The sequence below is a fragment of the Schistocerca cancellata genome, chromosome 3 (genome assembly GCF_023864275.1).
Source record: "Schistocerca cancellata isolate TAMUIC-IGC-003103 chromosome 3, iqSchCanc2.1, whole genome shotgun sequence".
NCBI classification, from domain to species: Eukaryota; Metazoa; Arthropoda; class Insecta; order Orthoptera; family Acrididae; genus Schistocerca; species Schistocerca cancellata.
The window spans coordinates 290908997-290921969 of NC_064628.1; the positions used below are offsets into that span (position 1 = coordinate 290908997).

Below are 12973 nucleotides of genomic sequence, written 5' to 3' on the forward strand. Positions count from 1 at the left end.
ATCGGACTGTTCTTCCTCGTCCATTCTACAGCCTGCTACTCTCATCTTCTGACTTCCGTCTGTTTGGTCCGACAAATGATGTACTCCACTGGAAGTTGTACATAGATGATGGGAAGGTTAATGATGCAGCAAGATGCTGGCTCTTACATCGGTTATTAGAGTGGTACCGTGCAGGCATATAGATCCTCTCAGTAAGATGGAGTGAGGTCATTGCATTGAACAGAAGTTATGTTGAAAAATAGAATTTTGTAGCCAAAAGAGTGGGGAATAATATGTTGTATTGGAATCCTGAATAAAACCGACCTGCTTCCAGAAAAAAAGTGTTTCATTACTTATGGAACAACCCCTCATAATCATATAAAGTCCATCATTTCCACTTTTACGCTAATGTCTTTTTTCATTGTGTACAAGGGACACCGAAGGACATTTCAAGTCAGAAGTACTGCTTGTGCCAACACATACATTCTTCCAGGAGACTATAATGTTTTCTTTTAAGTTGTCTCCTGTTATGTTAATGGTTGCTCTATAAAGAATCCCTACAAAGCCTAGCCTTCATTGTAATTATCACTAAAGCAAGAATTCTGTTTAAGACTATTCAAATGACAGAAATTGAAGAACCTGATGAACTGAAACAGACAGTAATTTTTCTGTTACTGTTATATTTACAGTTAAGGTCTAATAACAGCAGGTTCAGATTTATGGAGTCAGACCACACCCAGCCATTACCATGAAGATGAAACATGGGGATACTCTCCATGTTTGAGAGTAAACTTAATGTGGAACACTATTCAGGGCTAAAAGGAACAGACTTCTGTAAGCATTACTTGTTTAAGTCTTGCTTATAATGATCTTAATAACAGAAAAATGTTTAAAGCAACAAATATACCATCCTTTTATGTGCTCATTTTGTTCAGAGGAGATACTGAAATGTACCTGCTAGTTTCATGATCAAAAGTTGGTTGCAGTATACTTTGATCAAAATAACTTTGTGACTGATGTTTCAGTGAGTCTAGTGGTAGGGTATCAGACAAGGCTGTCACATAGAGTGGGGAACAGTAGGGAGAGGACAGAGATCTGAATACACAGCTGCTGCAGCTGTCGCCACTGCCCTCTCCACCATCAACAACAGCCAGTAACTACTTTTTCTTTTTGTGTGCACCTGTTACTGTTGATTTCATGAGATATGAAATGCTGTATATGGTATGATTTGGCAACTGTGTTCCCCATCACTGGTGTCTGTCAATCACATATTATAGTATAGTTATTTCAGGAAGACCTTGGATGGGTAATATAAGCATGAGATAACAAAATGTGCCAATAGCATTGTGCTCCACTCTCAACTGATGTATGGGTCATCCAACGATGCAGTGACAGAGCAACATTATATTCTACTGTCCACAAGACAGAGAAAGATTTCCTTAACTAGTTCATAAACTTCCAGTTTAAAGAACCAATTTTATTCTGTCATTGTTTTCATATTTTACAGGTTCATATTTTCTATGATTCTGAATGTTTTTTCCTTGTATTCACTGTATACTTATAAAATCAATGTTACCAGGAGATAAAGTAAGTGAACTCAACACAGCAGCAATCTGATTGTTGGGGTATGCAAAATTTCACATCACTCACACAAGAAAGGAAATGTAACTGCATGTAAGTCACCAAAGAAAAAATTGTTCATAAATTTCACTACTGAGAATACACTGCACAGTCAACATCAGCTGACTTGGGAGCACTTCATGTGCTGACCTCTAATTTTGGCATTTGCATTAACACTATAATTTTAGCATTCCAAAACAATTAAATAGACTGACTGTAAATGTCATCAAAATATTTTACAAAATGCAAGAAATTTCTGGAATAAAACTGACCTCATGAATGTGTTCCGGTCGGCATACAGGTTCAGATATTGCGATCAAGAAGTCATGGGCATGTTTATATACTGGGGAAAATGATTCTAGAAAAATATGGCCATTTGGAGCCTGGAAACAAAAGTACAAGATTTCATCATTGCCACTCAACAGAGCTTTTCATCAATGATATATGATGGAAAAGTCTACATTCAGATAATAATTATGCAAGTACCACAGAATATTATGCTGCAGAATACTCTATTAAACATGCATTTGCAAAGTGAAATAAATAAAAAATGTACTAAAATAAGCTATTACAAAAAGACCTCAATATGAACTAAGTGTCAGATAATTCTCTCTACCAAAATAATACATAAATTTGGACCTAAGCACTCTACTCAGAGCAATACCCAAACAAAAACTAGTGTATCTGAATCACAAGAAATTTACTCTTGACACAGAACACTATGAGAAGTTTAGCAGTTAGTCTCAGTTTTAGGTCACAAGGAAATTAACTGAGTAAGTTGAATAAATTTAAGATAAGTGCATTCCTAGAGTATCGTAAAGATGTTATCCAATATTTCCAACTAATTAATATTGAAGTTTCCATGCAACTGATGGTCTTCCACTAGTCAGAACAAATAAGTAATAGAATTTGGTAAGTTAGGAAAAACTACAGACGGTAATAAATACAAGGGCACGTCAATTATTATCCGCAATTTAGTTATATTTTTGTTTATTTTGGTAGTACTGTCGTTTTTTGTTGATGATGCTTGGTTTGTTTATTTGTTGTTATATCTTTGCAATTTTCAAGTTGCTAGTTTAGTTTCGTTATCGCTGGCATGCTGTTAGTGATGGCTGCTCCGCTGTCTATTTACACCAAAGAAGAGCAATGTTCAGTGACCCATTTTTTGTGGTTGGAAGGCATATCAGGGGCCAAAATTCATTTAAGACTTTCGGTACATTTCGGGAACAGTGATTTGCCACAATGGAGTGTCTATGAATGGATTGAAAAATTCCGAAATGGTCGCACAAGTGTTATGCACGATGATGGAGCTGGATGACTGTTTACTGCCACAAATGAAGAAACCATTGAGGATTCATGTGAAATGACTCTGAGACAGATGATTAACTATTGACGAAGTGGCACATCGTCTGCAAATTAGTCACGGTTCCACCTATGAAACCATCCGCAACAGACTTGGGTTTCATAAAGTTTGTGCAAGATGGGTCCCAAAGAGCTCATACAGTTGCATAAACAAACACGCTTGGACATATGCAAAAAACATTTGGATCGCTATGGTAACGAAGGGACAACTCCTTAGACAGGATCATTACTGGTGACAAAACATGGATCCATCATTACGCGCTGGAGAGTAAAATGCAGAGTATGGAATGGAAACATCCAAATTTGCTGTGCAAGAAAAAGTTCAAGACCCAATCGTCCGCAGGAAAATTGATGCTTACGTTTTTTTTTGGGACGCACAAGGTTCAGTACTAGAACATTGTGAGGAAAAGGGGAATAACAATAAACACTGTATGTTACAGTGAGATGATTAATGCCAGGCAAAAGCCTGCAATTCAAAGCAAACACCGAGGATTGCTGTCAAAAGGTGTTGTGTTGTTGCACGACAATGCCTATCCGCATACTACTGCCTACACTGCTGAAACGCTCCAGAAACTCAAATTTGAAGTACTGGATCATCCTCCATATAGTCCCGATCTTGCCCCTTCTGACTATCACGTGTTTGGTCCACTCAAATAGGCATTAAGGGGCCGTCGACTTGCCTCAGACGAAGCAGTACATTCCTAGCTCACAGCTCAACCGAGAATCTTCTTTTACAAGGATATCAGGAAGCTTGTACAACAATGGACCAAGTGCATTGAAACGCAAGGAGACTATGTCAAAAAATAATGTTCTTATAAGTTTCCTATTTGATTACAATAAAATTTTATAGCTACTTTGTGGATAATAATTGACTTACCCTCGTTTGTAGACCAGACCTGCCTCTTGCACATAGCTTATCTGTTCCTAGATATGGAATAAATTACAAAACAGAAAAATGCAACAGTAACAGCAGCTAGAGAAGTGCAAATATCAGTAATTAAGCAAATAGAATATGACTACAGTAGGGAAGCAAAAAACAAAAATTGTAAAAATAAACAGAAATCGGGGAAACACATAAAATGAAATGGAACATTATAAGGCGTCAATAAACCTTCAGTACAGGTAATGAAGAAATGAACAAATGCGGAGGAAACAAATACAAGGCATCATGAGGCAGGGGGATATAGTATGAGAACAATCTGGGAAAGGAAATACAAATAAATAGAATCTCGGTAATGGAATGCCTATACTTACTACCCAAAGAGGCCTAGACTGATGGTCAGATTTAAGTGCCATCTGTGATCTGTAATCTTTAGCTCCAAATTCATCTTCCAGGGCAGACTGATCTTCTGCCTCCACATTTTTCTTAGCAGCATCCGGAATACCCTCTGTAAAACAAACATGATGGTATTGTAATGAAAATGCTGTTGAATGTAGAGAAGAAGTACAGCTGTCCTCCAATATTGGTTTTAGTGCAACAGGATTTTATTAGACATTGTGCTGAGAAGGTAGTTATAAGGGCATCTATAGACAGACAGAAAAGTTAAATTTGAAAATCAATTGAATAAGGATCTCCTTCACAACTCCTATATTCCATAACAGAATTTCTATCCTTGTAATGTCTAAAGGGTGGTGGGTAGAGATTACTAATTTACATCTGTATTACAAAAATAAAAAGAAACCACTTGTAAATGGTCAGCATGAAGCCATATTTACATATGAACAATGACTCACACCACATAATTACAATTAACTGTAAAAATGATATACTGAACATGAAACTTACTCTACTGAAATCAGAACCATGATGTTATTTGGTGCTGCTGTAGTCTTCGGCCCGAAGAGTGGTTTGAGGCAACACTCTATGGTAGTTCATCCCACGCAAGCCTCTTCATCGCTGGATAACTACCACAACCTACATCCATTTAAACCTACTTACTGTATTCATCCTTGGTCTCTCTCTCTCTCCAGTTTTTACCCATCGCACTTCCCTCCATTATCATACTATTATTTGATGCCTCAGTATGTGTCCTATCAACTGATCCCTTATTTTAGTCAAGTTATTCTAAAAATGTTTTTTTCCCCAAATGTTTTCAGTGCCTTCTCATTAGTTATTCAATCCAGTTATTTAGTATTCAGCATTCTTCTGTGGCACAGCATGTCGAAAGTTTCTATTCTAGTTCCATGAACAATATGAGAATGGAATAGAAGGGAGAACCAATAGAGGTACTCAAAGTACCCTCCGCCACACACCGTCAGGTGGCTTGCGGAGTATGGATGTAGATGTAGTCTTAAGTGCTAAGCATCCACATTTATCCATACAAGGCTACACTCCAGACTAACACCTTCAGAAACAACATTTCCTAAGACTTAAATTAATATTATAAAATGGATAGTTGCTACTCACCCTATAGTGGAGATACTGAGTTGCAGATAGGCACAACAAAAAGACTGTCAGAGAGTAAGCTTTCGGCCAACAAGGTCTTCATTGGAGATAGGCAAAATGTGTACACACAAGGCCAACAAGGTCTTCATTGGAGATAGGCAAAATGTGTACACACACACACACACACACACACACACACACACACACACACACACACACACACACAAATTGCAACACTCATACTCTCTGTGTTGCTGAGGCCACATGGCTGGCATACAGACTTGCACTACTGATGCAGCTGTTAGTTTCACAACTACATTGCCTACAACAATGTATTCACTATGCTGCTTATCCACTAATCGTATATGCAAATAAGTGCTGGAGGCAGAAGAGTAATTAATAGCCAGAAAAATCCTAATACTGAGTGAGGGTTAACCGAACATCTGGATTTGTGGTCTGTGGCAGTAAAAGTGAAATAAAATTTGAAACTACATACGAGGCAGTAGGTATAAACGATATTTATAATAATAGCATTATCATAAATAATTACCTTTATGCAAATGAGCAGTTATAGAATGAAAGGGGAATGGGTGAATGAGTACAGGATTCAACGTTCTGCCAACAACTTTGACATTATTGACAGAGCACCAGCTGAGACATGGAAAGGATGGAGAATTATACTGGCCTTATCTTTTTTACATTAATAATTCTGTAATTCACTTTAATTTAGGGAACCGAAGAAAGAACAATTGTTTTCATTATATTGTCAATTTTACAATACAAATCCACTTAATTTTTCAGGCTTTCCCGGCTATCTAATGACATCTTGGGTTGTTGGGTGTTCTGCCGGATATCAGCGTCGTACTTGCACGATATTTTGGTAACATAGCTCGTTACCTTCATCAGGAAGCCTGTGGCCTCCCCCTTCACCAGGTGCTCCCTCTGCGGTCCGCACCCACTCTGCATTTTATCTTGTTCGCCGCCTTGGAGTTGATGTGATGTTTTATTCTGGCAAATAATGGTAACACTTCTTGATATTCTGGTACATCTCCTCCCCATAGAGTCTCTTGATGTAATTCTTCAGGCTTTCCCGGTGATCTAATGATCAAGAAGCTGGACAAGCTTCGACAGAGGAAAGGGAGGATGCCGAGTTTTCTCAGCTTTTTACTGAGATGTCGAGATGAAGAAGTGGTACCAGTATTTGCCAGAATAAAACATCATATCAACTCCAGGGCGGTGAACAAGATAAAATGCAGAGCGGATGCGGACTGCAGAGGGAGCGCCTGGTGAAGCGGGAAGGCCACAGGCAAAAATACTGGACTAGGTCCATTCAAGGAGTAGTCTCAGGTCGCACCTGATGAAGGTAACAAGCTACATTACCGAAATATCATGCAAGTACGATGCCGATATCCGGCAGAACACCCGATAACCCAAGATGTCAAATTCATTTACATTTTGGATGATATTCCTTGTGTTGTACATAATTTCTTTTTACTAATCATGTACACAAACGCAGGTAATTATTCACTAAATACAAGTGGCACTGACCAGCAGAAAAGCACATAAAAGGCCAATAATCTGCTAAGTTTCAGCACGCTATTGCCATTTCGAGGTTGGAATGGCAGAAGAAAATAATGTACAAAAGCATAATAAGATTTTGCACTTCAAACGTTCTTTTCTATTGAATGAATTTTCACTCTCCAGTGGAAAGTGTACTGATATGAAACTTCCTGGAAGATTAAAACTGTGTGCCCGAACTTGGCTCAAACTCAGCACCTGTGCCTTTTGCAAGCAAGAGCTCTACTGACTGAACTATGCAAGCACTCATCAAATTACTTGACACAATGTTCCCAGGATCTGTAAACTAATCCTGGTAGGTCATTTGTAACTTTCCATCATCATTACATTAGCTTTTATCAGTAAAAATTTAGCTGTTCAATTCTGTGATAACCAGGCGATATTCTGCACAGTGGCTTCCGCAACAACCAATTTTCCTCATGCAAACTATAATACAAAACACTGCTATAAGAACTGAAAATCTTGCTCCTTTTCCATTCATTTTCTAACCTTTTTCGGAAAAACGAACCACCTTTAACACGTCTCAGTGGTATATCTGAAATAATATAGCAGAAATTTTTTTTCAAAAGAGAAACTGGAAGACAATACATCAGTGCTTGGCAATACCTCCTTCTCCTTGTTCTCCATCGTCATCAGCATATGAATAATCATCATCATCTTTTTTCTTCTTTTTCCATTTCTTTGGATCTGAAAAAAAAATTACATGTGATCTGTTATAAATCTGCGGAAACAAAAAAAATTCTTAATAAATTCTCCTTTTCATCAACTGTCGACTGGTTATCATACAGTGATGCAAAAGAAATTGTTCACATCAGAACAGCACGCTGCAAGTTAAAGTAATAACAAGTGTTCATTCACAATCATTTAATAAGCTTTCATTTTGTTGTTCTATTTTTATAAAAGTGCTAGAAAGCGCAAAAATTGGACGATTTATTTTAATTCTGTGTGTTAACTTTAACTACGAAATTTCTTAGCTGGTACTTCTGTACACAGGGATCAAAGTAAACAAATAGCAATAACATGTTATGGCCAAGTCATTTAGAAAAAAGTGAAAATAATGAAGCTTATTCTGTGGCTTTGTGTTGTGACTTGCGAGAAAAAGTATTTCAACTGGCCACATAACCGACCAAGAATGCATATAATGTGTATAAAACGTAGTTGTAGGGACCATGAATGCATTACACGGGTATTTTACATACTATTTGTAAACAAACTGGTATCCTCTTGTAGAAAATAGTGACGGACGAAAATTTAAAGTAGGAACATACTGCTTCTATATAAGTATGTACTAATACAGTGAGGGTGACAATGTTAAAAAATGTTAAAAGAGTCTGTCAATATTACCGGCTTATTCATCGCTACCAATCAACTTGTTAGAAAACAAAAGCAAATGATGTAACGAAATAATTTCACAATATGACATAGATAAAAAGGGAGATCGTCTCTTTACCATCCTTTTTATATCTCTTCTGACCGCCCATTGCGACTGTATAACCACAGAGTCATAAACACAAAACTATATCAATTGCAGAATGCTGTATGTACAACCACACAACAAACACCACACTCCTGCGATGACACACTGACGCAACTCTGCCAGTGCAAAAACAGCCAAGCCGCGCACTAGTGTTTACAATTTGTCATGCATATTGTCTCTGACATACGTGTACAACATCTATGATTGTCATACTTCTCAGAAAATTTGCATGTGGCCCAAGGAGTATAAATATCTATGGAATGAGAATGCGCAGTACGAGAATTCTGTCCGCAAGATCTCCTGCAGCTCAAGTCACATGATTCTGGGACGGCGCATTTTAGCCCGTACAGCGCTTAGAGTATTTTTAATGTTATTTCTTCGCTGCTATAGACAATCACCTTCAGCAGTACCGGTACCGTGAAACTTTGTATATGCATTTTACAGTCATCTGAACAATTTGATACCAGGAACTGAAGTTGGCTTAAAGATTTGAAGAGCAGTGGTATTGTGCTTTTTCTTCAAAGTACTGTGGCTCAGATTTCACTTTATTCACGCTTTTTCGGTAATGGGATAAGAAGTGACAGCTAATTGCACTTACTCATATCGTCGAATCTCTGTTCCAATTAATTACGTTACAATAACGCTGTAGATGGCGCTGAAGTGTCAGGAGAAAACGACACATTTGGAACTATGAAACTGAACGGCAAATACGGTAAGCGATTTACACCACCTACTTGTCCATTATTATTTTCAATTTTACTTTATTTATTCTTTCTCTTTTTATAGAAACTTAAAATATACATAACAGTTTGTCGCTATGGCAACAGAAAAGTAAAACCATACACTGCGCACACAAAAATAAGAAATACAAGATCAATGCTCGATTTTTGGAGTAATAAAAGAAGTAAAACGAACATTTTTTATGTTTTCTATTGCACTGATTCATATTGTCGAGTCTGTTCTCATCAATTACGTTACAATGATGCTGGATAGGAGAATGTCTCATGCAGAAATACTTAGATACATACAAGGGTTTGAAAACATGCATAAATTGGAGGAAATTAATCAGACTGCCACGTGTAAATTTTATCTGCGTATGAACTTAGCACTAATATGCATGCACTGACTACTGGCAGTTTCCTGAGGCACGCTTGCAGATTCATCCGGCAATTGTATCGAAATCACATGCCCTAAAATCGCAGAAATTATTCCTACATTAGCGTTTCTCGACACTTTCAACAAATAAAGTGGTTCATATCAATATACAATTTACAATTATACATTTGTTGTACACACTTACAAAAAGGAACTTGTCCTTTTTTCACATACTTCTATTTACATCTGTAGAAACGACAATACTGCATTGTAGTTGTTACTAAAACTCAGTGAATTGAGACCAGGATCACAAACTTGTTCACTTGCTGGAGTTGTCAGAAAACAAATGAAAACCAAGTAAAAACATTACACAAAATTGACTTTGACTCTCCTGTACCATTGCCCAGGAGTACAACATTCAAATGTGATCAAAGTGGTGACGCTGGACACCGATACACTGGCTCACTCGTTGAATGAAAAAATTACTTACTGCTTCCAGTGTTGCCTGCTGAAGAGAATTACAAGCAAGCACACTACATTTCTGCATGTCCTCTGGAGTTGGAATATTGCGATAGACAACCTCTTTAATGCGTCCCCAAAGAAAAAAGTCCAGAGGATTTAAATCAGGAGACCTACCAGGCCAAGTAACTATTCCTCCTCGACCTATTCATCTGGCAGGATACCTTCGGTTCAGATCACAACGTGTACACAAGGCATTATGAACTGGACGTCCATCATAAGCATTCTGGTTCTTAGCGGCACTTCATCCAGAAGAGGAAGAAGAATTCGTCTGAGGAAGTTTGCATATGCTGTGCCATGTAGACCAACATTGATGAAATAAGGTCCAATAACTGTAGTACCAAGCATCCCACACCAGACGTTAACTCTCCATTGACACTGAAGTTCCACCTGTCTAAGGAATCGTGGGTTGTCGCTGGACCACGTTCCTTGTATTTACATATCCTTTTGAGAAGGAACATTCATCGGTAAATAGAACATTGGAGAAGAAGTTCGGTTTGGTGAGGATTTGCTGCTGTGCCCACTGACAGAACTAAACACGATTCTGGAAATCATTCCCAAGCTATTCTTGATGTAGGTGTACATGGTAAGGATGGACCCAGTGACGTGTAAGAATACGGTGTACACTGGTTTTAGAAATGCCAATCTCGTGTTCACGCTGTCGTGTGCTCACATGTGGATTCATAGAGAGAACACTAACTTCGGCAGCTTCGTCTGTGCGAGTGTTACGATGATTGCGTTGTCGTGGGGAGAAAGTTTCCGTTTCTTGAAGCATCGCAACAAGATGAGAAACATCCATTGGGAAGGTGAGTTCTTGTCAGGATATCGCTCCCTGTACAGTTCCGCTGCCTGTAGCATTTCACCTACCTTCAACAATAACAATAAAAGAAACGTTATGTCGATGCAATTTGTAGGAAGGACAGCCTTTGCTTTATGCCTGCTCTACACAACAGTATTTAAATGGACTAAACTACTGTACTAAATGTACCCATACATATGAAAACACTATTTCAATTACTGTTCTGCTAACTTACATTCCCCATAGATGAGTAGCATTTCTACCTTCTCTTCATTGATGTACATTCTACTCATACAACTCTTCAACTGACGATGGTTGATGGAATGACGGGTGTGCATTCTACTTATGTTTACATTTGCCTGTGTCAGCGTCAGCACATGGATGTGTTCTATCATGCCGAGTACCTGCAGTAAGTGCTGGGAGCGCCAACATCAACATGGTGTTACGTAATTAATAATGTGTTTCCGTGAATGGTACACTGTGATGGATTTTTGAATAGGTCTTTAGGAAAGGAAATAAATTACTGAATAAAAAATACAGGGTGCCATTTAAAAAGTCATACCACTGTTCACATCTTTGTAAAAAACAGAGCTACAACGAAGGCAATCATGATAATTGATGTTACCCTGACGGCTAAAGAACATTTGCTTGAAACATTTTGTAATTTGCATCTGAACAAACAGTTATTTATTGTGGTCATGAATAAATGGAACACCCTGAATAATGAGTTCACTTTAATAATGTCATTTTCTATATAAGCATTTCTACAAGACAGTCTGGATTGTATTGTTGCTATATACCTCGTTGATCTTTTCTGAATTACAAATATTCTATTTTAGTGACCAGAATGTGCCCTTCCCCATACATGAATTGAGTAGAACAGATATGGGAATACGAATTCATAACACATTTTCCACAAAATTTTACCACAATTTCTGCTGCTTTCTGTATGAAGACGATCTGTGTGTTTATCTTTTTACATAGTACATCTGTCAAATGCTTATCTCTAATAGTTCCTAAATTTTTGCGCTATTTACTTCTTTAATCACCTCTCTATTTATTTTCAAAATTACATTACACACACACTCACTTTGTTTTGAAACAGTATATAAACTGTTTTAGACCTTTCTATTATAAAAGAATTATTTGTTAATATATACTTTTTCCCTAGTCTCAGGAATTTTATCATTTCAGATTCCTCCTTTGTCTGAGCTGCGTAGATAAATGCATCACACACATGCATTACAAGTTTTTTATTTACATTGTCCGGGAACTCATTTACATATAAAATCATTAGTATTGGCCCAAATTCAGAACCTTGTGGCACATCATATTTGACAGTTTGTAGCTCAGATCTGTAACTGATTCTATTGCCCCCCAGTAGTTTGTATGATTTCTGGACAATGTTTCTTATTCATAATGTATGATTTCATTGAAATCCTCAGCTGTAAACAAGGGTAAGAGATAGTCAATGAGAAACAAAGTTATTGTATGTAAAATATGGTAAGTGGTGAGATTTATTCATATTAGTTGACAGTTCCACTACAAAATGAAAAATGGCAGCTCTATGTCAAATTTCCGATTCTTACTAAAGCCAGCTTTGTCAGGATGTGTGCATGTAAGCAGTGGTAGGTGCCAAATACATGGCTGTGAGTAGTCGTAGCTTGTGTAGTGTTTCGCTAGAAAAATGTTTAAAATGGATGATATTATGAATCTGAGGATGATGTGGATAATTACGACTAAGATAAAGTTCCTCCATATCTTCTTGAACATAAATGTGCTTCAAAAGTTGTTGCTAATCAGGTAAATGGGAATATTTATATAAGCAAGTAAATAATGTTAAGTTGGATCCCTTACAATAATTTACATGGCAGGGTGATATTACAAATGTTAAGGGACATCCTTAACATTATTTACAAGTTGTAGTAAGGTGCAAGCTACAATTAATTTTGAAATGTGCTTCATCTTAGGCTAATTTTGAGGTTGTTATACTTTAAAAACGCAAAAATTGTTAATTTGACACTTAGTATCAAATACTGAAACTATTTCATTTGCAGAATAATTAGAAGATACAACAAACCTGCTAAAGAGACTTCCTATGCTAAGCTTGTCCTTCCTCTTCTGTGGTATTGATGTACTGTATGGAATAATTACTAGT

At 37.3% G+C, this 12973-nt stretch overlaps 1 protein-coding gene across 1 annotated transcript in view; it reads right to left on the bottom strand.

The window, feature by feature from the left end:
* The window catches only part of LOC126174981 (general transcription and DNA repair factor IIH helicase subunit XPB), a 103202-nt gene extending 94635 nt beyond the window's left edge, over positions 1-8567 (bottom strand). The window contains exons 1-4 of the mRNA XM_049921457.1: positions 8376-8567; positions 7532-7612; positions 4216-4349; positions 1872-1982 (exon numbers count right to left, since the gene is read on the bottom strand). Coding sequence (XP_049777414.1) covers positions 1872-1982; positions 4216-4349; positions 7532-7612; positions 8376-8406 — 357 coding nt within the window. The 5' untranslated portion in view covers positions 8407-8567. The remainder of the gene's footprint in view (positions 1-1871; positions 1983-4215; positions 4350-7531; positions 7613-8375) is intronic.
* Positions 8568-12973: the final 4406 nt, after the last annotated feature.